We start from the raw sequence: 24,062 nt of genomic DNA, 5'->3' as shown, positions 1-24,062 counted from the left end.
TCAATATTTGGTGGAATAACCCTGGTTTTTAATCACAGTTTTCATGCATTTTGGCATGTTTTCCTCCACCAGTCTTACACACTGCTTTTGGATAACTTTCAATTTGGCAAAAATTCAATTAGGTCAGCTTGGACTAGTTCTTGTATTAGTTCTAAGTCTTGATTATATTCCAAAGGTTTTAAATTTAGTAAAATCAAGGGAACTCATCATTTTTGGGTGGTCTCTGATTTTTTTTTACAAAGCTGTATATATTTGTATTTTCCCAAGGTTGCGGTGAGTCCAGAGCCTACTTGCGATCTTTAAGCACAAAGGCAGAAATTTCGCACGACTGACCAAGTAGAATCGGAAAATTACTTAAATGGGTGAGTAAATGGAATATTTATGGCTTTCGATAGAAATTGTTCTGTTTATGAGACACAAATGCAGCACCTTGAGGCAGCTGGCTTTTGGATCCACATTTCTGTGTATGATGACACTTGATCTTGCTATTGACTATGATTTTCGCATTTATTTCTCCTGCTTTACCAGGAACATTTTGCACCAATTTGTTGCCACACCACATGTTATTTTACTTTATTGATGGAAAAAAATCAGTGTACCCTTTAAAGAAAAAAAATACCAGGATTCCACTTGTATTTTTGATTCGGTTGAGGTTGCTGTGGGTGTGTTTGGAGAGCACATACCTGCTCTAAGCTGAAGCTGAGCAGAATTTGACTCAAGACAAGTAGTCCAATATACACACCCGCCAATTTGAAGGTGAGCCTTTTTGAAATAGCTGAACTACCATCAAAGAGACGAGTGTTGATAGAAGCCAGTGATTAATATATACTGCGGCATGTATAGAGATTCGCAGCATCATAAAAAAAAAACTGATTGCAATAGAAAACCTGGTGTTTTACGGTAGATATCAGGTAACTATGCATTTCACAGCTTTCCAAACACACCCTCTCGAGCTATTCCAAGCACAATGAGCATGTCAGAAAACACACTCTTATAATTTTGTTCTTTCCAAATGTTTATGAATCCTGATAGCTAAAATGAACGTTGTATATGTGAAGATAACCATGACTTAAAAGGATAATAAATACATTTGCGAGCGGTGGCCACAGCCCAACCACACTTTGGGTTTCCACTCCACCTCTATGTAAGCAAATGCGGTGTGCAGTGAAAACAGTGTTGTGCATGAGTCACCTAAGTGTCCAAAGTGGTAACTCCTAATTACCAACCTCCATCATTATGTTTGCAGTGTAGCCGTGGCAGTGGTTCAACTCCTGCGGCAGCCTTTTACAGTTTGGAGCCGTTCAGACCGAGCTGTGACTCATTAGAGAAAGTTATCGTGTTGGGTAACATATGGAATATCGTATGGGGCGGCGAGGTACGTGCACTCGCCGGCTATATGCAATAAAATCTTTTAATCTGTTTTTAGGACTGCCAGGGTAGTGCATGTGTATTGTATTGTACGTGACGGAGAAAGTGCTGTGAAATTGTACTCTTATTGATGTTTTAAGAGCATATTCAGAGATTTGGCTCTTGTGTTAGAAGACTTTTCCAGATTTCGAATTTGGTCACTTACATCTTATAGCACTGTAGCAGTGGTTTCCCCTCTCCCTGTGCAGTAAAAAGAGCAGGTGGCTGGAGTCGACTTAGAACTCTGGTATTTAGAATATTATTGAAGTATTGTATATACTGTATTTAAGTATGATTAATGTGGGACTATGATAAAATACACATTAAATGAATTGTTTATTCTATTGTTACCGTATTTTTCTGAATATAAGATGCACTTAAAATACTTTAATTTCCCCAATAATCATCAGTGCGCCTTATAGTCCTGTGCTTCAGTTTGATTCTCCAGCAGTATTAGCATTACCCGCTAAGCGCTAGCCATTCGGCCGCTCAGAGGTGGGTATATCAGACTGTAGCCTGCACGTTTACTGTGTTGAAACAAGCTACATGGAATGAACCGCTAGCTAATATCGCCCTGATTTACAGGAACACTCAGGATTCCTCAGTATAGTGTTGTCAGGCGGCAGTTAGGCAGCCACTAATGCGGTTAGCCGCTAGTGCTAATGCTCCTGCCTTAGTTGAAATCCGGAAACCTAAGCTTACTGTAAATAAACAAAAGTGCTTTACTCACCCAAATGAACAATTTATTGATAGTGCGCCTTATAATCCGGTTCACCTTATAGTACAAAAAATACGGTAATAATATCATAATAAAAACTTCTCAACAAGCTACCTGTGGACTTTCAAAGTTCTCAGTGCCTTGTTTTAAATGTTAGGGCCCTCTGAATTCTACCAATGAAGTGTAGAGCTACTTTGAGCTTGTTAATGGTGTAAAAATAGTGATTCTAATGATTGCTAGCATTGTAAGCCTGTTGGGAGCACACTAGCTATTGATCACTGACTCTTTTTATTATCCAGTGTATAATTCATACTTTGCACACCAAGAACCTGAAAGAAGAACCAATCCTATTAATTTCTTACCGTAATATGTACCTAAATCCACTTTACCATCAACAGACCTACGAGCAATTGTGTTTTTTTTTTTTTCCATACTTTTCTTTTACGAGTGTTCAGGGATGCTGGGTAAACCATTCTTGTACACCTAATTCCAGAAGTGATGCTTTCTGCCACACAAATTACTGAAAGAATAGGTCTGGTGTGAAGTGGTGATTATGAAACAAGGAATAAACACATTTGAAAGACGGATTCCGTGTAAATAGTGGGAGTCGGTGACCAGCACTCAGCAGCGTGTCTACAGTTCTCCTTCAGGAAATGAAGATTGCAGACGTGTTTAGTCTTTCTAGGTCCACCGTAGCGTCACGTTGTCTTGTTGCGAGGTCAACGATATTCATACCTCATAATGAGTGAACACAGCGAAAATAAACAAACAGGGACAGTGGGAGACAGTGATAGATGGTGTTTGTGTAGCGAACATAACGTGATACATACACAAGTCAGAGCGGTTTACTGGCTAAACGGACTTGTATCATTTCCCCGAATGCAGAAGGCAGAGCGTGTGGACCTGGCACTAAGAGTGTGTAAGCTCATGTCTGGTGGAGAGTGATCGCATGAATGAGTCTCCTTTCAAAGCTACAGAGGCCTGGTCCTGCTCTCTGTGTTTACCATGCTTTAAAGAGGATCGCGAAAGGAGTCAATTACGAAAGATCCAGCCAGCAGATGTTGCACAAATTGTTTATAGTATATTAATGTGTGTTGCTATATTTATACAGCACTGTGTAGAGTCGGAGACCACCCTTCATTTATTTAAATTCTAGTTCAAAATGGCAACAAGTCGTTCAGTTTTCAGGAGGATATTTCTGAGCAGATAAGATATAAGATAATCGACTTACATAATAAGGAGAGTCAAAAACAAAAAAGTGGGGGAAAAAAATAGTTTACAGAGTTTACAGAAGATTGGAAGACCACCCAAACTGTTAATCAGTTACCTGATCAGGTAAACAGAACTTAAAGGTTTTTTTTTTTCTTTTTTTTTTTTTAAGTTCCACTCTTGCTTCAGATCAAGTGTTTCTATTCATTCTTCCACTTTAAGAAAATGACTTTTTAATTTGGATCTGAGAAAAGCAAAAAAAGATAAGCATTTATTTAAATCAAACTACTGGATGTTTGGATGCTGTTCTTAGCCTGGTCATCCCAGAGTCCAGACCTCAACATCATTGCAGGGGTTTTGTATTTCTTGAATTGTGAGAATCAGAAAAGGCTCCAACTTACAGTGGACAATTTGTATGTTATCTTCAATTGTTTAGATTTATGGGTGATATTATCTGGAGTTTTTTTTATATATATAAATGGATGCATTCAATGAATACAACACATTCCTGCACATTTGACTGTTTTTTTACCTCAACATAATACACATAAACATAATAATTGAATGTTCTCTAGGGGTTGTTAAAAAGTTGGCAGATGGATCTGGCCTTACTAGCTCTTTGGGAGAAAATAGCTCTTTGTGTCTGCATTGTTAAAGTTACTGTTACTAGCAGACTATTAAAGAGGCAGTCTATTATTTTGTTTCTAAACTGAAAGCAGAAGCATTTCTGAGTAAAGAAGGGACACAATATTGTGTTTAATGGTACCAGTGCACTGGAACGACCATCCCTGCTAAGCCTCATATATTCATTCTAAAAACTGGGGTGTCTGGTGGCTTATCGCGGGAGTTCTTCTCTCCGCGCCACACGTCTTTACGTACTTACGTCACCGTACCACCTCTAATAGAGGATCCGGGTCAGTTTTACTGAATGTGAACAGCTGGTGGAGCAATGGAGTCTTCAGAAGAGGAAACTCAGAGCTCAGTAGCTCATTCACTCATAGTGAAAACAAAGTGTAGTTGAAGTGAAGTTTCTAACTGAGCGCTCTCTCTTTCTCTTTCTCTCTCTCTGACTGAACATAACCTGGAATCGGATTCATCCACTCTGAAAAGAGACCGAATCACACCCTTCCAGTTTAAAGTGATTCTTCCGCATGCTTGGTGCAATTACCCATTCTCACCAGAGAGGGCCCCAAATCCCAAAAACTTACAGACATCTGCTTTAAAATGAGTTTATATGAAACTGAACTGCAGAAACGTCTCTTGCCGTTAACGATGCTTTGCTGGCAGGGCTGCTTGGACTGAGATATCCAGAATTAAGAAAAACAGAGCATTACTCTCCTCGTGGTTATGCATCATGCCATAGAGGGAGCCTGTCACCTGGAATCAGGCCAAACGAGGAAAGAGAAAACAAAGCGCTTCCCGCCCTGCGGGTTCAGCCCTCCAGCCACTGGCACTACACATGAGTGCTTCTCAAAAAGCCACTGACAGATACGACCACATGCAGAACTGTACACTGGTTCTGTGAAGTTTTAGTGTTTTGGTTTATTATAGTCAGGTGGTTTCTTGTGAATATATGCAGGTGTTCAGTGATGTGCATGTTTGTGGTGGTGTTAAACTCTGTATGCCTGACTGGGGACAGTGGTGGCTCAGTGGTTAGAGCACTGGGTCGTAGATGACAAGGATGTGGGTTCAGTACCCGGGTTTGGGAAGCTGCCACTATTGGGCACTTATGTGTGGACCAACTCCACATTAATGCCTACACTGAAAAAGGAGATTCAGGGAATTTTCTTTAGCATTGAGGATGGAGCAGTATTAGCATTAGCCACTAACTGCAGAGTGTTCAGAGGCAAGTATATCAGACTGTAGCCTGCATGTTTACCGTGCTAAAACAAGCTACGTGGGACGAATCACTAGCCGATAGTGCCTTGGCTTACCAGAACACTCAGGGTTCCTCAGTGTATCGCTGTCGGGCAGCATTTACTAGCGCTACACGCAGCTAGTGCTAGCAGTTAGCCGCTAATGCTGCTCCAACCAGCCTTAGTGTAAATCTGAAAGTCTAAGCTTACTGTACATTACTCACCCAAATAAACAGCTTTCAGTGTAGATTAACATCCAGTGCTTGTTCCTTAATAATCTGGTGTGCCTTATAGTGCAAAAAAAAACAAAAACCTAGGGGTCTTGAAAATAAAAGAATTCCCCTCAGGATCACCTACTAAAGCAAGATGATTAAACACAGAAATGTAAACCAATGCATAGACAAAAAAAATGCACAGTCTGTTTTAAAGCTTGTACAGTTTATTAAACAGTCATAATAATATACTGAATATAATACATGAGATTTCTTTTTTGGCACCAATACATTCAATAAATAAATGCTCCTGTTTTGTCAGTGATGCTATCTAAATAAATAAACCATAACTTACTCTTTAATAAATATAGATAATCCTTTATATAGATGCATTGCATCAACTTTTATTGTAGTTGGTCAACAGGGTCCAACAATGCCAGAAAATAAGGGCTGTATCTGGAAGGGTTAGGAGGGGAAGGAGGAAGGGAGGGGCTTGTTTATCTATGTTAAAAACCAATAGGGTTTGGTCAGAAAAGAGAGTTAAAATAATAATAATAATAATAATAATAATAATGATAATAATAAGGTTTTAGCATAGGTAGTGTTCCAGTCAGTACAGCCAGTACAAAGTTCTGGAAGTGAACGGGTCTAGCGTCCCCATTCTAGGATTTAGCCGTGCCACGTTTATATTTCAGCATGCTACACTGTTTCATGCACAGACAGCATATACAGCATGAAGTCCTGGTTCTTTTTAATGCGCAGCCCTTAGTTTAATATTGCCTGTGATTAAGGATGTCGTATCCTGAGGGTTTTGAGCACATTGTCTTCAGGGTATTAAAGTCTGAGTCTTGTGTGCTTGGCTTTCGATCCGTGCTCTTTAATCACGTCCTTACTCTAATTAATTGATTGGGCTTAACTTAAGAGGTCACTCAACCGTTCCTTGATTAGAGTTGTGGAAAAAAAAATTCTGTAGCTGTGAATCTGTTTCTTGGCTGTCAGTGAGCTGATGAGGGGCAGAGTCGGTTTAGCATACAGTGTATGCGTTATTTCTGTTATATTTTTTGTACGTTTTTAAAGTTTAAGCTGTAAAACAGTTTTTGTTACCATGTGTTTCTTTACCTCTTACACCCTGTGATTCATGTTTTTCTCTCACAACAACTCCATCACTTTGCACTGTTTTGCACCAATTAATAATCCTTAGGGTGCAATATACAGTACCAATAAAATATTTGGACACACCTTCTCATTCAGTGTTTTTTTTATGTATATATATATATATATATATATATATATATATATATATTTTTTTTTTTATACATTATACATTAATACTGAAGTCATCCAGACTATGAAGGAACACATAAGGAATCAATCATATGATAAAACTTGTGGTTAAGTTTAATGGTTTCTGAGGCTGGTAACTCTGATGAACTTATCCTGTGCAACAGAGGAAACTCTTGCTTTTCCTTTTCTGGAGCGGTCCTAATGAGAGCCAGTTTCATCATAACGTTTGATAGTTTTTGCAACTGCATTTGATCATTTTTTTTAAGTTATTGAAATGTTTCTGTACACCAACTCTACCTCTTTACAACACAACTGATGCTCTCAATTAATTAACTCTTGACAATTCAGCACAGCTGTTAACTGACATTTATTTCAGATGACTCTACCAACATGACTAAGCATTTGAAATAATCTAAAATATAAAGCATATTCTGGTCTGTTTAACACTTTTTTGTTTACTAAATAATCCCATATGTTTTTTTTTCATATTTTGGATGACATTTTTATTTTAAAACAATAATGAATGAATGAATTTGAATGTGTGACCAGACTTTTAACTGGTACTGTAAATCACAGAGCATAAAGGGTTAATATTTTTAAAACACATACCAGCTGAACATGGAGGTGTTAGATTTTCAGGATCTGTTTTGCAATTTAGTGAAGCATAATCAGTTGAACATAATCAAACTTAAATATATGGATGTTAATAATAAACTGTATGAAAGCTGTACAGCTAAACTTTCCAAAACAAAGGTTTGAACCTCGAGGATTCTTTGAGTGATGCCGCAGACCAGGGGTCCCCCCTACCTTTTGCAACCTTTTTTGTGGCCCACCTAACCCATGATAAAATGTTAGCGGCTCCATTCCAGATCTTAAGAATAACAGCACAACACTCAATGTACCCATTAACTGAATTAATTAATAGGGCTTGTTGTCAACTCAAAGTCAAAGATCAGCTTTTACCGTTTATCAATCCATGACTGGTAAAACTCTAAGATACAATAAGAGTGGTGGAGGAGAACATGCCAAGATGCATGAAAACTGTGATTAAAAGCAGGGTTATTCCACCAAATATTTATTTCTGAACTCTTAAAACTTTATGAATATAAACTTGTTTTCTTTGCTTTATTTGAGGTCTGAAAGCTCTGCATCTTTTTTGTTATTTCAGCCTTTTCTCATTTTCTGTAAATAAATGCTGTAAATGACAGTTCTAAAGAAATTCAATAGAAAACTAAAACCGTCTGTATATACCTTGAATCACTGCGCAGTGCTAAAGAACAGCTCCTCTAAATACTCAGTGTATTTCTGCTCGTCTAGTGAACCTCTTCTGCTCTGTCCGCTGCAGCGTTCAGTGTTCAGCGTTTTTGGCCAAGTCTGTTAGAAAGGCGCTAAGTGGATTAGAGTAGTCTGTTATAGGATTTACACAAATGGAATGGATTTGTTGAGGCTAACTCAGGCACAATCCTCCTGTGACATTCCTCGCACCTGCTCCTCCACTGATTTCCCACTCAAATACAACACGCAGATACAGCACACTTGACTTTTGTCTATTTTAGAGGAGGCATGTTGATTTTATTGATGGGGTTCAATATGCTGACATTAGCAAAAAAAAAACTATATATTGAGAACAATAAAAATAGTGATTCAAATCTGCGTTTTGAGCATGATCACTGTCTTAGATGTTTAGTTTCAGTGAAGTGCTTCAGTTAGGAGATGCTTATTTTAAAGGCTTTTCACTTTAATCCATTTATTATTCAGTAACTACATTTAAATGTAGGCCCACGTACAGGTCTTCAGTGTTTTAAGAAATATTGGTTAAAAAAATCTGTATCGTTATCAGTATTGGTGGTATCTTTGGATTGGAACTTTGGATTATCGCTTGTGCCAAAGGCATGTCAGTGGTAAAGATTAGAAATGTAACCAAGCAGGAGCACATGTGATCTGATTTAACAAGTGGAATCAGGTGAACTCCTGCTTGTTTTAACTGAAAACTTGCAGACACTTATATAATAGCCTACAAATAGGTTTGGATCCATAAAATTCACTTTTGGGACAGAGTGCCTTAGATAGTTTATTTGTTTGTACAGCTCTGGAAATTGTTGTTTTATTCAATAAACTACGGACAACATTTCTCCCAAATTCCAAACAAAAATATTGTCATTTAGTGCATTTATTGGAGAGATAACCTGAAATATGCAGAGCTTTCAGACCTCAAATAATGCAAAGAAAACAAGTTCATATACATTAATCAGTATTTGGTGTAATAAACCAGTTTTTTAATCACAGTTTTCATGCATCTTGGCATGTTCTCCTCCACCAGTCTTACACACTGCTTTTGGATAACTTTATGCCACTCCAGGTGCAAAAATTCAAGCAGTTCAGCTTGATTTGATGGCTTGTGATCAGATATCTTTTACTTGATTATATTCCAGAGGTTTTCAATTTGGTAAAATCAAAGAAACACTTTCTAGTGGTCTCTTATTTTTTTTCTGGAGCTGTTTAGTGATGCCACAGAAGACGCACCTTTGGGTCCATAAAAGAAAAACTCTGGAATATAATCTAGAGGAAGATGGTGGATCAGAAACCATCAAACCAAACTGCTTGAATTTTTGCACCAGGAGCGGCATAAAGTTATTCAAAACAGTGTGTAAGACTGGTGGAGGAGACCATGCCAATACTTCAATATGGCAATTCTTCAATATATCTTCAATATTTTCTTACAGCCCTAGGCTTTGTGGAAGCATACGTTATTCTACTTTGGCATCAGTCAAAAAACCTGAATCTAAAGTACCTTTGTTTTTAAGAGTGTAGGGATAAATATAGTGACCATAGCGCATTGTAAAAGCCGCAGTCAGCAGAACAGGTCTATATTTCTAAGCCTGTGTCAGTCTGTTATCTCCTGTGAATGCTCTTCTGGTAAAAGCGTAACAGCAGCACTGTGTTCTTTTGATGAGAAAAAGAGATGTCTTTTGTATTCTGTTTTCTATTAGACAGGGCTGTAAAAAATTGGCAAAGCGCAGCTCATAGTTCTCTCAGAAGAACAGTTTAGCTGGGAGACGGATGTGGTGGGGCTCAGAGCACAGCTGGACGATTCTTTTAAAGCCTGGGTACAGCTCAGATCTGACAGCATGGCGTCAAATTTGTAAGAGAAATCTTACACCCTTCAAAATGATGGTGCTTCAGTTGGATTTTTTAGAGTGATGCCAGAGAAGAACCACCTTTGATTCCAAAAAGAACAGAGTTCTTCATATTTTTAACGGAAAAATTGTTCTGTATGAAAGCCAAAGTGTTCCTTCGACAGCATCACTCCAAAAAAAGAAACATCTACTAGCACCATTATTTATTTATTTATTTATTTTCATTTTTGTTGTATATATTTTTAATGTACATAACCGATGTGCTGGTTTTGAACTGGGATCCCATCAGTCTATCATCTGATACTCTGTTATCATAGAGTGGTTACACTGCAGCGGTTGGTATTTTTTCAGCTAAAAAAATGCTAATCCTATTACTAGGCCAGGCTTCAGAAAGACTTGAGGCCATATTTGTAGCTGTGCTTTGCAGAACACACATTCAATCAGTTTGTTTGGAGCAGAACCAATATTTCAACATTTATGTTTGTACCTCAGGATAATATCCCAAAATAATAAAGTAAAACAAACAAAAATTGTTAGTTTCATTCCTTTCCAATGAAAAAAAGCTGTACATTGGTTTTAGAACAAAGAACATTATTAACTGGTAACAGATTGTAAGTGAATGTTTCTTACAGGTGTTTAAATTATGTTCCCTACCTGTTTAGCCGTCCTGCCAAGGGCTACTGTTACATGTTACATGCTGTTACATTGTTTGCATTGTGTAAAAACTGCATTACGCTGTGTTCCACGTGTCTTAGAAAGCGGATGTCGTTGTTGGGAATGATGTCACACTAGGGCTGCACAATATAAGGGGAAAAAAGACAATTGTTGCAGTAGTTTTCTTTTCTGTGATATGCAGCTCTGGAAAAATATATAAAATAAGAGAACACTTAAAATGATGAATTTCTTAGATTTTCCAAATTTAAAACCTCTGGAATATAATGAAGAGGAAGATGGATAATCACAAGCCATCAAACCAAGCTGAACTGCTTGAATTTTTGCACCAAGAGTGGAAAAAAGTTATCCAAAAGCAGTGTGTAAGACTGGTGGAGGAGAACATGCCAAGATGCATGAAAACTGTGATTAAAAAACAGGGTTATACCACCAAATATTGGTTTCTGAACATTATTTGAGGTCTGAAAGCTCTGCATCTTCTTTGTTATTTCGGCCATTTCTCATTGTCTGAAAAATAAATGTTCTAATTGACAAAATGTTATTTGGAATTTGGGAGAAATGTTGCATATACCTATAAATAGCAAAGAGAAACTGATTCAGAAACTGAAGTGGTCTCCTAATTTTTTTCCAGAGCTTTAAATTGCGATATCAACCCATAAGAGCCCAGACCATTACTGAATATTGAAATTAAAAATTGCATCAGATAAATTCAGTTATAAATAAATTCAGTTATATTGTGCAGCCCTGTGTCACGCCTGAATTTACAACATTACCCTAACTTGTTGGCAACTTGTGCATCAAAACGAAACGGAATGGAAGCGTGTCCACCGATAGAAATTGTACAGTACTGTGTGTATATGACTTAATGACACCCATATGGATAAAAGTGCTAATAAACTGGGCCCAGTTTCCCCAGAGCTTCTTAGCATCAAGAACATCTTAACAAGGAGAAAGAGTGCTCAGTGTGAAACTTGCTTGACCATCTAAGATTAATTTTAATTAAATGCTAAGAACCTTGTGGGAAACTCACCCCTTTAAAATATAGCTGATTTTCTGAATTAACAAAAAGGATTTCGACTTGTTGGAGTGTTAAAATATAGTATAACTAACATCCAAATCCAAATGGAAAACAGCATTAGTGTTAACATTTTTTAAGTGCTCTAAATGGTGAATCTGTTTCACAAAAAAAAAAAAACGATTGATGATTTGTTGTGCCATATCAACTCTTTCTGATAACATCAAGTAGGCTTTCAAAGCTTCCCACCTACATTTTACTTGTGCACATGTGAATCATTGGTGTAGAATTGTGAATAATAACTCTTATTCTTTCCTGACTGATTCAGATCTCTGGTGCTTGCCGTGTCTTTCTGTCAGTGATGCAAACATACATGTGAAGCATAGGCATTTGGTGTAGCATAGTGGATAACAGCCCCACCTTTCCCGTTATAGACTAGAGTTCAATTTCCTGACTGGGTGAGCCCAACACCAGTTAAAGTTATTGGACAAGACACCTAACTTCTAGCTACAGTCACCTGCTTGTGTAAAACGATTTAAATGTATATTGAGCATGGATGTCTGGAGTTTTAGATACACTTATTGCCAAAAGTATCAGCTCATCTCTACGCTCTACTGTTCTTGAGCTAATCTGAAGGCCATGTGAGGTTTTGAGGTCTATAGCAATTGACTTTGATTGAATTGAATGAATTTCACCATTGAACTTGTTGCACAGGTGGAGTCCTATCACAGTGCCACGCTGGACTTCACTGAGCTCCTGAGAATGACCAATTCTTTCACTAATGTTGTCGCTAATGAGGTGCTTGGTTTTAAACTCCTGTTACAATGGAAGTGATTGGAAGACCTGAGTTCAATTATTTGAATGGGTGAGTACTGAGCAAATACTTTTGGCAATATAGTGTAAGAATGTAAATATAATTGTAGATCACATTGGGCATTGGGAACCCCCTCAATGTCAGAAAATCTCATAGTGTTCTTCAAATGTTGCCTCATTGGAAGATTTTTCAGTTAAAGGTGATTCTAAGAACCTCTGGTATTCTTTTTCCATATCTACAGTAAGTTCCTCCATACGTACTGTTTATATCTACTTGTGGGTACGGTTCCTCAGGATCATCCATCTTCACGAATGGTGCTGATGTGTCTCCGGGTGCTGCTGTTTTTGTATTCTTGGTGTTGTCAAGGTTAGCATGTGGTTACTGGAATGTGCTGCTGTGTCAAACCTCTACTTATAGCCGCTCTTAACACAAACAGACAATTTGCGGCGAGTGCATCTCCATAATCTGAGAGAAGAACTCTTTAAGCTGATCATAGCCCTCATACATGAGTGATTTAGGGATTTACTGCAGGTGTTTATAACCATACAACCCAAAAATATTTAGGATTCGCTAAATATTTCAATTTAGTCGATCTGGACCTCGAAAAGGATCGCAGGATCAACAGCAGCTCGTGACGAGCTCTACTGTCCTCTGCTCTGTGCTGGAGTCTCTTATTTTTCCGTACGCTTTCCATTTTTGTTTTGATGTTATCCTCGTTGTGGTGAGTGCTGATTAACCGAGCAGTGGATTTGAGGGTTTGGATTTCTGATTGCAGTGTAATGACTGAGTAATTCCATTTAGAACAGTGTCCAGGAAAGGCAATGAAGCATTATTTTACAGACACTTTCCTTCTCTGTGGTGACCGTAGCCCTGCTTATTCCTTATTCCATGCAAGTTATTTCTTTTTCTTCTTCTTCTACCTATTTTTATCGTACAGGTCTACAGGTCTTCAATCTCAAAAAAAAAAAAGATGTAGTTTCACATCCCCTCACATCCCCCATTACAGAGCTTCCACCATCAGGATCATACGCAAGCGCACTCACTTGCTGAAACATCGTAGATGGTGTGGTATTTGCTCTCGTTGTCTAGAAAGGAGATCTCCTTTTCGTAAGCAATAGGCCGGCAGCAGGGGCTGTGCCTGGCTTTCTTGAGGTTCTCCCGGTTCAGCACGTGCTTACGCTTCAAGGACGCCAGCGTCAGGTCATAGTTACGGCGGCTGGCCACGCACCTGCCGCTGCAGTAGCGGAAAGGGATAGTCTCGTCGCTGATGTAGGCCAGGCCTAGCTGACTAATCGTCACCTCCTCCTCCTGCAGGGAGCACGCCTTGTTGCCATTCTTGGCGCGTTTAGTCCTCTTGCCCTGCTTGGTGTCCCGCCGTGATTTGCGCTCCATCAGCGTGGAGACGATCTGCTTCAGCTCGCCCTCGGTGAAGCTCTGGAACATGTGCACAACTGGGTGACAGCACAGAGAGACAGAGTGTTAGTTGCAAAGTTTTACATGCAAACAAGGATTTTATAATATCCCAATTTACTTTCCAAGTTCTAAAAGCAATAAAAGTTTTATTTTCTTTTAGGCATCACACAAGGATGGAGGAAGATGTTTTGAGTTGGGGTACTTAAATTTGGAAGTATTATTACTGCTGCATTGGGACATAAAACAAGCCGACAACTTGTGTAGTGTCAGTACACTAATAAAAGCAGCCAACAAATGGGAAAGAATAGCATACTATGAGCTCTAAAAAAAACAAAAAAAAACAATGTTTAGATACAGTGGATTTTGAAAATATAACTAAATACAAAGTAAAGTTACTTTGTAAAGAAAAACGCAAAACAAGAAGAAAAAATTATATGCTATTTTCAGATTAGCAATCGTAAATTCTGAGGAGGCTACAGCTCCCCCAGCTCCCCATTTTCCTCATCCTTGGCACAACATGAACTTTTTGTTACTATGATACAACAATTATGTGATATGTAAGGTAATATACATGGGTATCAAGTAGTTTACCATTTTTTTGACAGTGTGGCCAATCAGATTTTAGAACCGTTTCAAAATATGTAATAACTACAAGCATAAGTGGCTTGTAGCGGAGCAGTAACTACAGTTTGAGGACCATCGAAGAGCACCAAAAACCAATCAAACAACCCACCAACCCTCGCTCTTCATCAGTGTGTAGTCTTGCCCACCAAGGTGACCTTCCATTGGGTGGTTAGTTTCGTTGTATATGATGATTGGCTGCCTAGCCAAAATGTTGTAGGTAATAAGAGCAAGTTAGCATTTTCTTTACTGCAAATTGCTGGGGGACTTTATGCTGGCTAAGGACTGCAGTGCTGGAATAGTTTTTCACATGTAGTGGGAATTTACTTAATAAGTAAACTTTAAAGCATTTTATTGTTAACTTAAATTTAAAGTTGGTGTTTACTGTATTTGGGAAGGAAAGTGTAAAGTGAAAGTGTTAACTTCTAAAAAGAGTTCAGTGAGAAAGGGCAATTGCTGGAAGAGTATTATTATGCTAGTCTATGCGAGGGTCACACATACATATTCACTCAAAACGAGTTTATTGGAACTTGTTGTTTTATATTTAATTTAATTTATTTAATTTGGATTTGGATTTTTTTTTTTTTTTGCCAGACCAGGTTTGGTCTTGGTTTTGATTTGGGGTGTCCAGAAGCCTAGGATTTATTAATTCAGCCCTGCATGTAGTGTTATAGCGTCGTGCTATGGTCCTGAATCTACGGACAGGTGGCCAAAGAGCGCACTGAGCCACAGTTGACCCACTTAGCACCAGTAATTCTCTGATCCCTCCTCTGCCTCAGGGGACATGCTTGTCAATTGGATTGTCATAAATTCGTCTCAGCTGTGTGAGTGTGTGGACTCCTGAGTCTCTGTGTGTGCGCTCATTAGCATATCGCCTCATTATTGAAAGACAGAAGCGAATAAATATTAGGAGAGGCATTAGCATAAGCATTGTTCAGTCTCTTAAACCATTGGGCTGGAAAATCCATTTATGTTAAGTATATATTGTATTTCATTAAGAAAACATAATTGTAGTTATACAATGCATTCTTTTAAGCCACTTGCATTATTGTATTGACTTGGACTGGGTATAGAGATTGATATTGAAGGAAGAGAGAACAATAGTTAAGTGTGCTGATGCTGCACTTAAGCATTACAGCCTTCTAGACAGACAGATCGATAGTAGGAGTTTAGCCGTAGTGTTGTAGTCCTCAAAACCGGTCTCGAGACCAAATACGAGAGTGTTTGGAATCTGTCTTGTCTTGGTCTTGGGGTGAGGTGGACTCGGAGACTGTGGACGAGAGCAGCCGAGTCCGAGTCCTCTGTCTGAGGTAAAGTTCATTGGAAAATTGACCTTTTTATTTTGTTACAGAACATCAACTATTCATTCAAACAGACTGAATCAATACTTTTTCTGTACACAGATTGGCTAACAGAGGAAAACAAGCTACTCCTGCCTTCGTTCAGTATCCAATCAATGAGCACTCTTTTTAACCGGCTTGCTGGAGTTATACTCTTTACTTATGTGAAGCATTGTGTTCTCAGGGACCACAATAAATATTTCCAGACATCTATAAAGAAAGCACAAGGAGAAGTAAGTGCAAACTAGTAAGATAACTAACGTTAGCAGCAGGCTAGCTAACTGTAGCTATGAGCTAACTAAAATACTAATGTTACCTGGGATAGTACTTAAGCTATTGACAAGCTAGCTATCCTTAGCAACGAGCTAAATTACACATTAATGTTACTTGGAAGTGAAGTAAAGCTAGCGAAGAGCTAGCTAACCTTAGTGCCAAGCTCACTAAATACTAATGCTACCGGAGAAAAAAACTACCATTAGTGACAAGCTAGCTAACCTAAGTGACGAGCTAGCTAACCTTAGCAACAAGCTAAATTACACATTAAAGTTACCGCAAAGAGAACTAAATTTAGCAGCGAGCTAGCTAACCTTAGCGACAAGCTAAATTACACACTAATGTTACCAGAAAGAGAAGTAAAGCTAGCAATGAGTTAGCTAACCTTAGCGGCAGGCTAAATTACACACTAATGTTACCGGGAAGTGAACTGAGGGTAGTAGAAGAGCTGGCTGACCTTAGCAACGGACTACCTTACCTTAGTGACAAGCTAGCTAAAATACTAATGCTACCGGGGAGGGGACTACCATTAGTGACGAGCTAGCTAACCTTAGCGACAAGCTAAATTACACACTAATATTACTGAGAAGAGAACTAAAGCTAGCAACGAGCTAGCTAATCTTAACGATGAGCTAGCTAACCTTAGCGACAAGCTAGCTATAATACTAATGCTACCAGGGAGAGAACTACCATTAGCAACGAGCTAGCTAACCTTAGCAATGAGTTAGCTAACCTTAATGATGAGCTGTTTGAGGGGAAATTGTGATTGTTTTTTAAATATTTTAGAATAAAAATGAGTGGAATTTTATTTATTTATTTATTTTTTATCTTAATCTGGTCTCGGTCTTAGACTCGGTCTCGTTTTTTCCCAGCCTTGGTCTTGACTCGGACTCGACTACTAAAAGTCAATGTATTAGAATTATTTGGTACTCTGCTCTCACCTGTAATAATAAAAAACAAGGAAACTCACAGGGAATAATAATCAGAATACTTGTTCTTCTTTTCCTTAAAAATAAACATCTTTTAGTATGTGGGCTAACATAACAGCTTGTATTGTCAATATGTTAAGCGATTTAATATTTCATGCACATTTATTTAGGCACTTCATTACTTCATTCAGTACTAGGGGTGTGACGAGACACTAATACCATGAGACGAGACGAGACACGATATTGGGTTCACGATAACGAGACGAGATTTAAAAATAACATTTTAAAGAAAACTTTTTTTTTTTTTGGACAAAATCATATACCGCAAACTTAACAGACTGGTTTCTCTCACACATTGATTCTATAAGGAATAGAAATAAGAATAAAAAATAAAAATACAACTTTTCTAGGTCTCATATGGTGCAAACAATAAGTGCAAACCACAACCAGTCATATCAAGACTATGGTTTGTGTTTTTTTTTTCTCCTAAATCTCTTGTAATTTAACTATGCATAACCATAACCAGTCATATTAAGACTATGCTTGAAGTGTAAACAGAGACAGAACATGTTTTTAAATACAGTACAGAGCTAAGGGATTAGTACAACTGCCTTTGAAACAGTCACATGTAGGATTTACTTACAGTATTTATATATGGTTTGTGTCTTGTTGGTCACTCTGTTACCGTTTATTGTTTCCACTGGAGCCAAAATGCAGCCAGACACACAACTAAAAAGTAGCAGAAGCATCTTCTATATCAGGGGTATTTAATTATATTAAATAATTAAGTGCTATATCCTGTAAGGTTGTTTGAACTGAATGATGTAAAAATATAGAAGAAGAAGAAGAAGAAGAAGAAGAAGAAATGCCTCTCTGGACAGATTTTGTTTACATTTATCCCCTGTCTCTCTGTCGCGCTCGCCGTGACTAGTTTCCGCCCGTTCTCGTTTTTCCACCTGTTCTCGGGCTCCCTATCTCCTTATAAAGGCAGTTTTTTACGGCCGCGGTACCGCGAACCTGACAACACGGGTTCGATCCTGCGTGAGGAGCGGTGTGTTTGCACTTATTTTTTTTCCTTACCACGTCTGCACAGATCTGATTGACTGAAGAGAGCGTTTGGTGATCTTACCCCACACGTGATTGGTCTGTGAGTTTACTGCGCCGCACAATTAAATCCTTCTCAGTAGTTTATCGGTTTGGGTCCGCATTGGACAATGTTTGGGTCCGCATTGGACAACGTTTGGGTCCGGACCGCGGTCCGCCCATTTTCCTCTTCTGCTGAGAGCTGCTCTCACACTCGCTGCTACTGTGTTGCCAGATCCCTCTTAAAAAGTCCACATTAAACTGTTTTTTTTTCTCTCGCGAGACAGGTTTAAGCTTGACAAGAAATATCGTCACATTTAATCTCGCGAGATCTCGTGGCACGATATCTCGTCACACCCCTATTCAGTACCAATGAAACATTTGGACACACCCTCTCATTCAATGTGTTTTTAATTTCTTTATTTAATGTATTTTCTACACTGTAGATTAATAATTAAGTGTTTGGCCTGACCCTGACCTAAACCCAACTGAGATGGGTGATTTGAGGTGATATGAGATGAGCTGAAGCTTCAAAGCATGAAGGAAAAGCAGTGACTATTGTTCAGCACCCCCAATAAGTCCTTCAAGACACTGAAAAAACTTTTCCAGGTGACTCTCCCTCATGAAGTCATTGACATATAAATACCAAGAGTGTGCAGATCTGTCCTCAAAGCTAAATGTGGTCCTTAGAATAATCTAAAGTATCAAACATATTCTGGTTTGTTTAACACTTTTAGAGAATAATTCTGCATGTGTTCCTGCATAGCTTTAATGTAGTCTACAATATTAAATTTACAGTCTAAAAAATTATAAAAAGAAAGAAAACACATTGAATAAGAGGTGCGTCCAAAAATTTGCCCGGTACTGTATTTTTTTCTGTATCAGTACGTATTGAGACGGCCCATCACCATACATTTTGCGAACTGTTACATCCCTAATAGATGTGAATGAAATGTTCACATGTAATATTAAGCGAAATTGCTGTTTTTAAATGACAATTAAAAAAATTAAAAACACTGAATATGTGATTCCGAGATTTTAGAGAGCAACAGTATGTAAACAGACACTTATCACATCAAACCATCATACATGCCATACTGTTATTCAAGCTGGAGCAGTGAGAAAAAAAGAAAACTTCAGACGACTTACATTCCGAGATGACCGAGTTGGCACCATTCGCTGATCTGACCCTCCGAAGCTTTCCACCAATCCCTGAAGAGGAGCTGTTTGAGGACATGGGAGATGTGGGTGATGGTGATGACGATAGCGGTGATGGCGGTGAAGAAATAGATGAAAGCTCAAAGCGAAGAGGAGCAGGATCTTTTGGGGGAAGCAGGATTCTAGAGAGGAACATGGACAGTGCAGCACCACAGAGCGTCAAGGCGATGGCGGCACACTTCCATAACTTCATCTTAAAATGAGTAAGAGCATTGGCACTCTGCAACAGAGAATAGAGGGGGGTTCATGTTGTAATGCATTACAAATATTGTGCAGCTCCAGCTCTCCAGCTCGTTCCCTACCACCCCTGCATGTGTACATATATATATATATATATATATATATATATATATATATATATATATATATATATATATATATATATATATACACCAGCTGTATCTTTCGTTTGGTCACTCTTTGGACAGCCATGAAAACCGCTTGTGAGGGCATCAGGCCACAGATTACTCATGGGCATGTTCGTCATACAGGTAAAAATTACCATCTGATATCTATTATTGTCTGTGATCTAAACCCACTGTCTGACACATGGCTTCAGAAACAATTTCCTTTGACTTGTTACATGGCAAATATGTAGTGGGGAAGTCCACCGCTTCTTTAAACTCTTTACATAGTTCAGCTGTTGAGAAGCAAAGCACGTCATTCAGCGTTGTTTGATGTGAAATGATGTAGTGTGCAAAAATGTGATAACTCTACAGAGGTGCAGATAGAAAACAGGGGTCATAATGTCTACAACAATAGCTTATCATTTGTACTTTTTTTCTCTAAAACGTGCTTATGTGCTTAGGTTTATGTAATTAAGATTAAGGCAAACAGTGTATTACTCATTTTCATTTTTATTTCCATGTACACTTTATTGCCAAAGTATTCGCTCATCCATCCAAATCATTGAACTCAGGTTTCAATCACTTCCATGGCAACAGGTGTATAAAACCAAGCAATGAAAGAATGGGTCGCTCGCAGAATGGATGCCACAGTCAACTGTCAGTGATATTATAACAAAGTGGAAGCGCAGAGGTCACCAACTTTCTGCGGACTCAGTTTCATCTGGCTTTAAACAGATATAGCATAGAGAGCATTTTTGGGTTTCCATGGCTGAGCAGCTCCATCCAAACTCAGTGCAGGCAAATAGATACTTTTGATACTTTTTATATAAATTTACCTCTATTCTATTTTTTCATTTTCTCCCAATTTAGCTAGGCCAATTGTCTCTTCCATTCAGCAGCTACTCAGCTGTATATGCCCAATCACTAGTGATGCCACAACACAAGAAGGGTGAAGACTAGTACATGTCTCCTGTGCTCGGAAGGAAGTGCAGCGACTCAGTTCCGATATACCAGCTCACAGACGCCATGTGCTGATTAACATCACCCTAGGAGTGATAAAGGGAAACAGCACCATCCACCCACCCAGAGAGAGCAACACCAATTGTGCTCTCTCAGGGCTCTGGCAGCTGATGGCAAGCCACACGACCTGGATTCGAACCTGCGATTTACCGACCACTTGGCGCCCTAGTGAGGGGATACTTTTGGCATTTGTCTGAAACTCTTATATAGTCATGTTACACATGTTAGGAAGGCAAATATAACATTAGAAGTCTTCGCTAAAGGACTCTTATAGATGTATCATGGTGTGCTTGCCCAGACAAGGACTCGAACCCTAGTTCACATCAGAGAATGCGATGTTGTTACTGACTACATTTCTCCAACCGCCTTCTACCTTAACTGATCTTAAAAAATGTAAGAGGCCAAACTCTTCACTCAACACATATTACAAAACCATGACTGTGAATGAAAAACATGACTGTTGTTTAAAAAAAAATCTTCTCAGTGTTTGAGTTCAGACAGGACTTCGTTTGGGGACGGTACATGAACAATGAAAATAATGAACTTAAATAATATGTCTAACAAACTTGAAAAAAATAATTTAGTATTAAACTTGAAACTTGAAAACTAAATGATTAAACTTAAATTAAATTAATTGCCCATCTCTAGTTGCTGAAAACTATGTGTATGAAGATTTAAAAATGGCTCAGCCACTCAATGTTTTTCTTTTTTTCCTACATTATTAATTAATATTAAGGTATTCCAGACTATGTAAAATCACATACAGGGATTATGTAGTAACTTAAAAGTGTTAAACAACCCAAAAAACTCTAAAACGTGAAGCATTTAAGTGGCTCTTATCTGGGATGCTGTTAACTTGCTGTTTCTGAGGCTGGTAACTCTGAGGAACTTATCCTGTGAGGAAACTCTTGGTCTTCCTTTCCTGGGGTGGTCCTGATGAGGGCCAGTTTCATCATAATATTTGATTGTTTTTGCGACTGCACTTAAGGATACTTTAAAAATTCTTGAAATGTTTCGGATTGACTGACCTTCATTTTTTAAAGCACTTAGTTGAGTAATTCTTTCCAAAATCTGGAATAGAACATTACTAAAATAGAACTAAAAATTTGAACAGACTTGAATAAAAAATTTACCACAATATCGCAATAAAAAAATTTCCGAACAATATCCACACAGCGCTGCAGATCAAGTGCGTAATATGGAGTGAATTGTGCACTGTGCACTTGTGCACCTTTTTTTGTTGTAAACATAGATTGATTTAATACTTTGCTATATGGTGATTATCACACCATAGATTTATATCAAATAAATATAGCATTAAAACACAGACACCTATGTCACAGAATATTTTTTTTAGCCCGACCCGGCCTGAGGAAAATGGTGGGAAATCTAAGCTGTGTGAATATGTTTTATACTTATTTCACAAGCCTGTGAAACATTGTCATGTATTCAAGGTGTATAATATTTCAGTTATCTATATTAACATAGTCCAGATCAGTGTTTTTATATGAGTTTAAAAAAGGAAACTTAACTTTTAAGCATTTAAGCGACTCTAAGCAAAGTATCCTACATTTTCTCATTACATTATATATTTTATTTTACTACAATTCTGCACAATTTGCTTCACAGTTATTACTAAGAACATGGATTGGACCATTTGTCACTTATGTAACACAGCGCCGGCTAAATGTGCAGTGTAAAATTTGAACTCCACTGTACTGAAAGGCTTTGTGTAGACAGGTTCATCATTCAACAATTTCATTCACAGATGTTATCACAAGTGGTTTTGCCATCCACAAATATTTTGCTTCTCCTCTGAACTCGTTCCGGTCGTGAGCTGCTGAATTCTTACAGGTGTGGCTTCATGGAGGAGACGCGGTGTCCCTAGCCCCCTGTTTGCACCCAATGAAGTGTCTGACACTTGTAGTCCCAGCATGTTCTTATTTACTGCCGCACTCCTTCACTATTTCTGCGACGCTGAATCAGGAAGCGTGATGGAGCCTCTGTATAATCTATTATGGTGTTATCCTAGTCATGGAATACTGCTTTGGCAGCTTGTCAGCGCACACATGAAAAGTATATTAGTGCTGTTCTTTGAGTCGTCTCCCCTGTCAGGTCGGTCTGCTGTGCCACAGTCTTGTGGGGGTAGTTTTCTTGTCGAATGGGGCATTTGCAGATTTATGGCTCTTTTCCTAAACGGGTCTGTTGCGTTGTAAACCTGTTTTTTTTTTTTATACTTGCTGCAAACATCAGCACACATGTATGAATATGTTCTATATTGTGGATGTCATTACAAGACCTCATCTCTGTGATATGGTTACTTTATTAGAGAAAATATAATGTTATAATGAATGGAAAAATACTTTATTGCAGATAATTTTACACAGACAAAAAGTGTGTAAAACAATTTGCCTTTTATTGTTGATGGGTACATACAGGGAATCTTAAGCCAATATAGTAGCCAAATAAATTGTGTACTTTCTTTGTCTGTATTTATCACTATTTTACAATAATCAAAATCACATATAAAATGCTGGTGGTGTGTAAATGCAGAAATTACCCCAGGAGAATTACCCCACTAAGAACTTGCCAATATAATACAATACAAAACAATTCAATATCACATCTCATAATAGAGTAGTGACCATTTTTATATATCACAATATATTGCGATGCTGTAAACAAAGTGATATATTGTGATTGTTTAAATACATTTTTGAAATAAATGTCATTTGCCCTATTGGGACAGGATTAGTTTCTCAGGGGGTTCTGGGGTAATATTCTCTTTTATAGGTGGTCCTCTGTGATTTTATTCCCGTTCGGAACGAGAATGCATTACAGGCTGAATTACCTACTGTTATTCACCAAACCCTGTGGTCCTCCGGTAATTTAAGTCTCGTCTGGATTGACATCTCTGAGTTTCATCACCTCCCATTTAATAAAATAGCCATTTGTCCACTGCTACGCACCGTAATTACACTTTGGGTGCTTGTTTCCATGGAGATCCCCTTAAAACACAATAGCGAGTGGAAATGGAGGAGCTACTGAACGTGATATCATGTGACCGAGGGAGCCAAGAAACTCACTGGTCCTCCTGTTTTTTCAATTGCAGTCCAAACATAAGATTTTTATCCCTGAGTAGAAGTGTGAAATATTTTTTCAACTAATACAAACTTTATCCAATACATGTAAACTGATAAATAAGAACCGATACTGTGTTTTTGAAAATACAAGGTCCCGCTTTATGATTAGCGTCTCTCATAACTGTGTACAATCCATGTAATAACCTTGGAACTGCTGATAAATTACGCATTATTACAGATTAATACAGTTCTACAGGTTATGTAATTACACACGTGTCAGCATCAATTTTAAATTGTGTTTAAAAAGGCATAGAGTGTGTGTAGAATAAGGCGTGTATAAATATATTAATCTCCAACAGCTTTTCTGCATGTTATTGAAAATAATATTAACATTATGAAAAGATGGACAAA

At 38.2% G+C, this 24,062-nt stretch overlaps 1 protein-coding gene across 1 annotated transcript in view; it reads right to left on the bottom strand.

Moving 5' to 3' along the window:
• Window positions 1-6,720: 6,720 nt before the first annotated feature.
• nrtn (neurturin) overlaps window positions 6,721-24,062 on the bottom strand; it is a 33,944-nt gene continuing 16,602 nt past the window's right edge. Inside the window, exons 2-3 of the mRNA XM_007240218.4 lie at window positions 19,133-19,421; window positions 6,721-13,775 (exon numbers count right to left, since the gene is read on the bottom strand). Of these exons, the coding sequence (XP_007240280.2) occupies window positions 13,348-13,775; window positions 19,133-19,394 (690 nt within the window). The 5' untranslated portion in view covers window positions 19,395-19,421 and the 3' untranslated portion in view covers window positions 6,721-13,347. The remainder of the gene's footprint in view (window positions 13,776-19,132; window positions 19,422-24,062) is intronic.

The sequence above is a fragment of the Astyanax mexicanus genome, chromosome 16 (genome assembly GCF_023375975.1).
Source record: "Astyanax mexicanus isolate ESR-SI-001 chromosome 16, AstMex3_surface, whole genome shotgun sequence".
NCBI classification, from domain to species: domain Eukaryota; kingdom Metazoa; phylum Chordata; class Actinopteri; order Characiformes; family Acestrorhamphidae; genus Astyanax; species Astyanax mexicanus.
The sequence above is the reverse complement of the archived record's forward strand: the minus strand, read 5'-3'. Positions and strand labels throughout refer to the sequence as shown.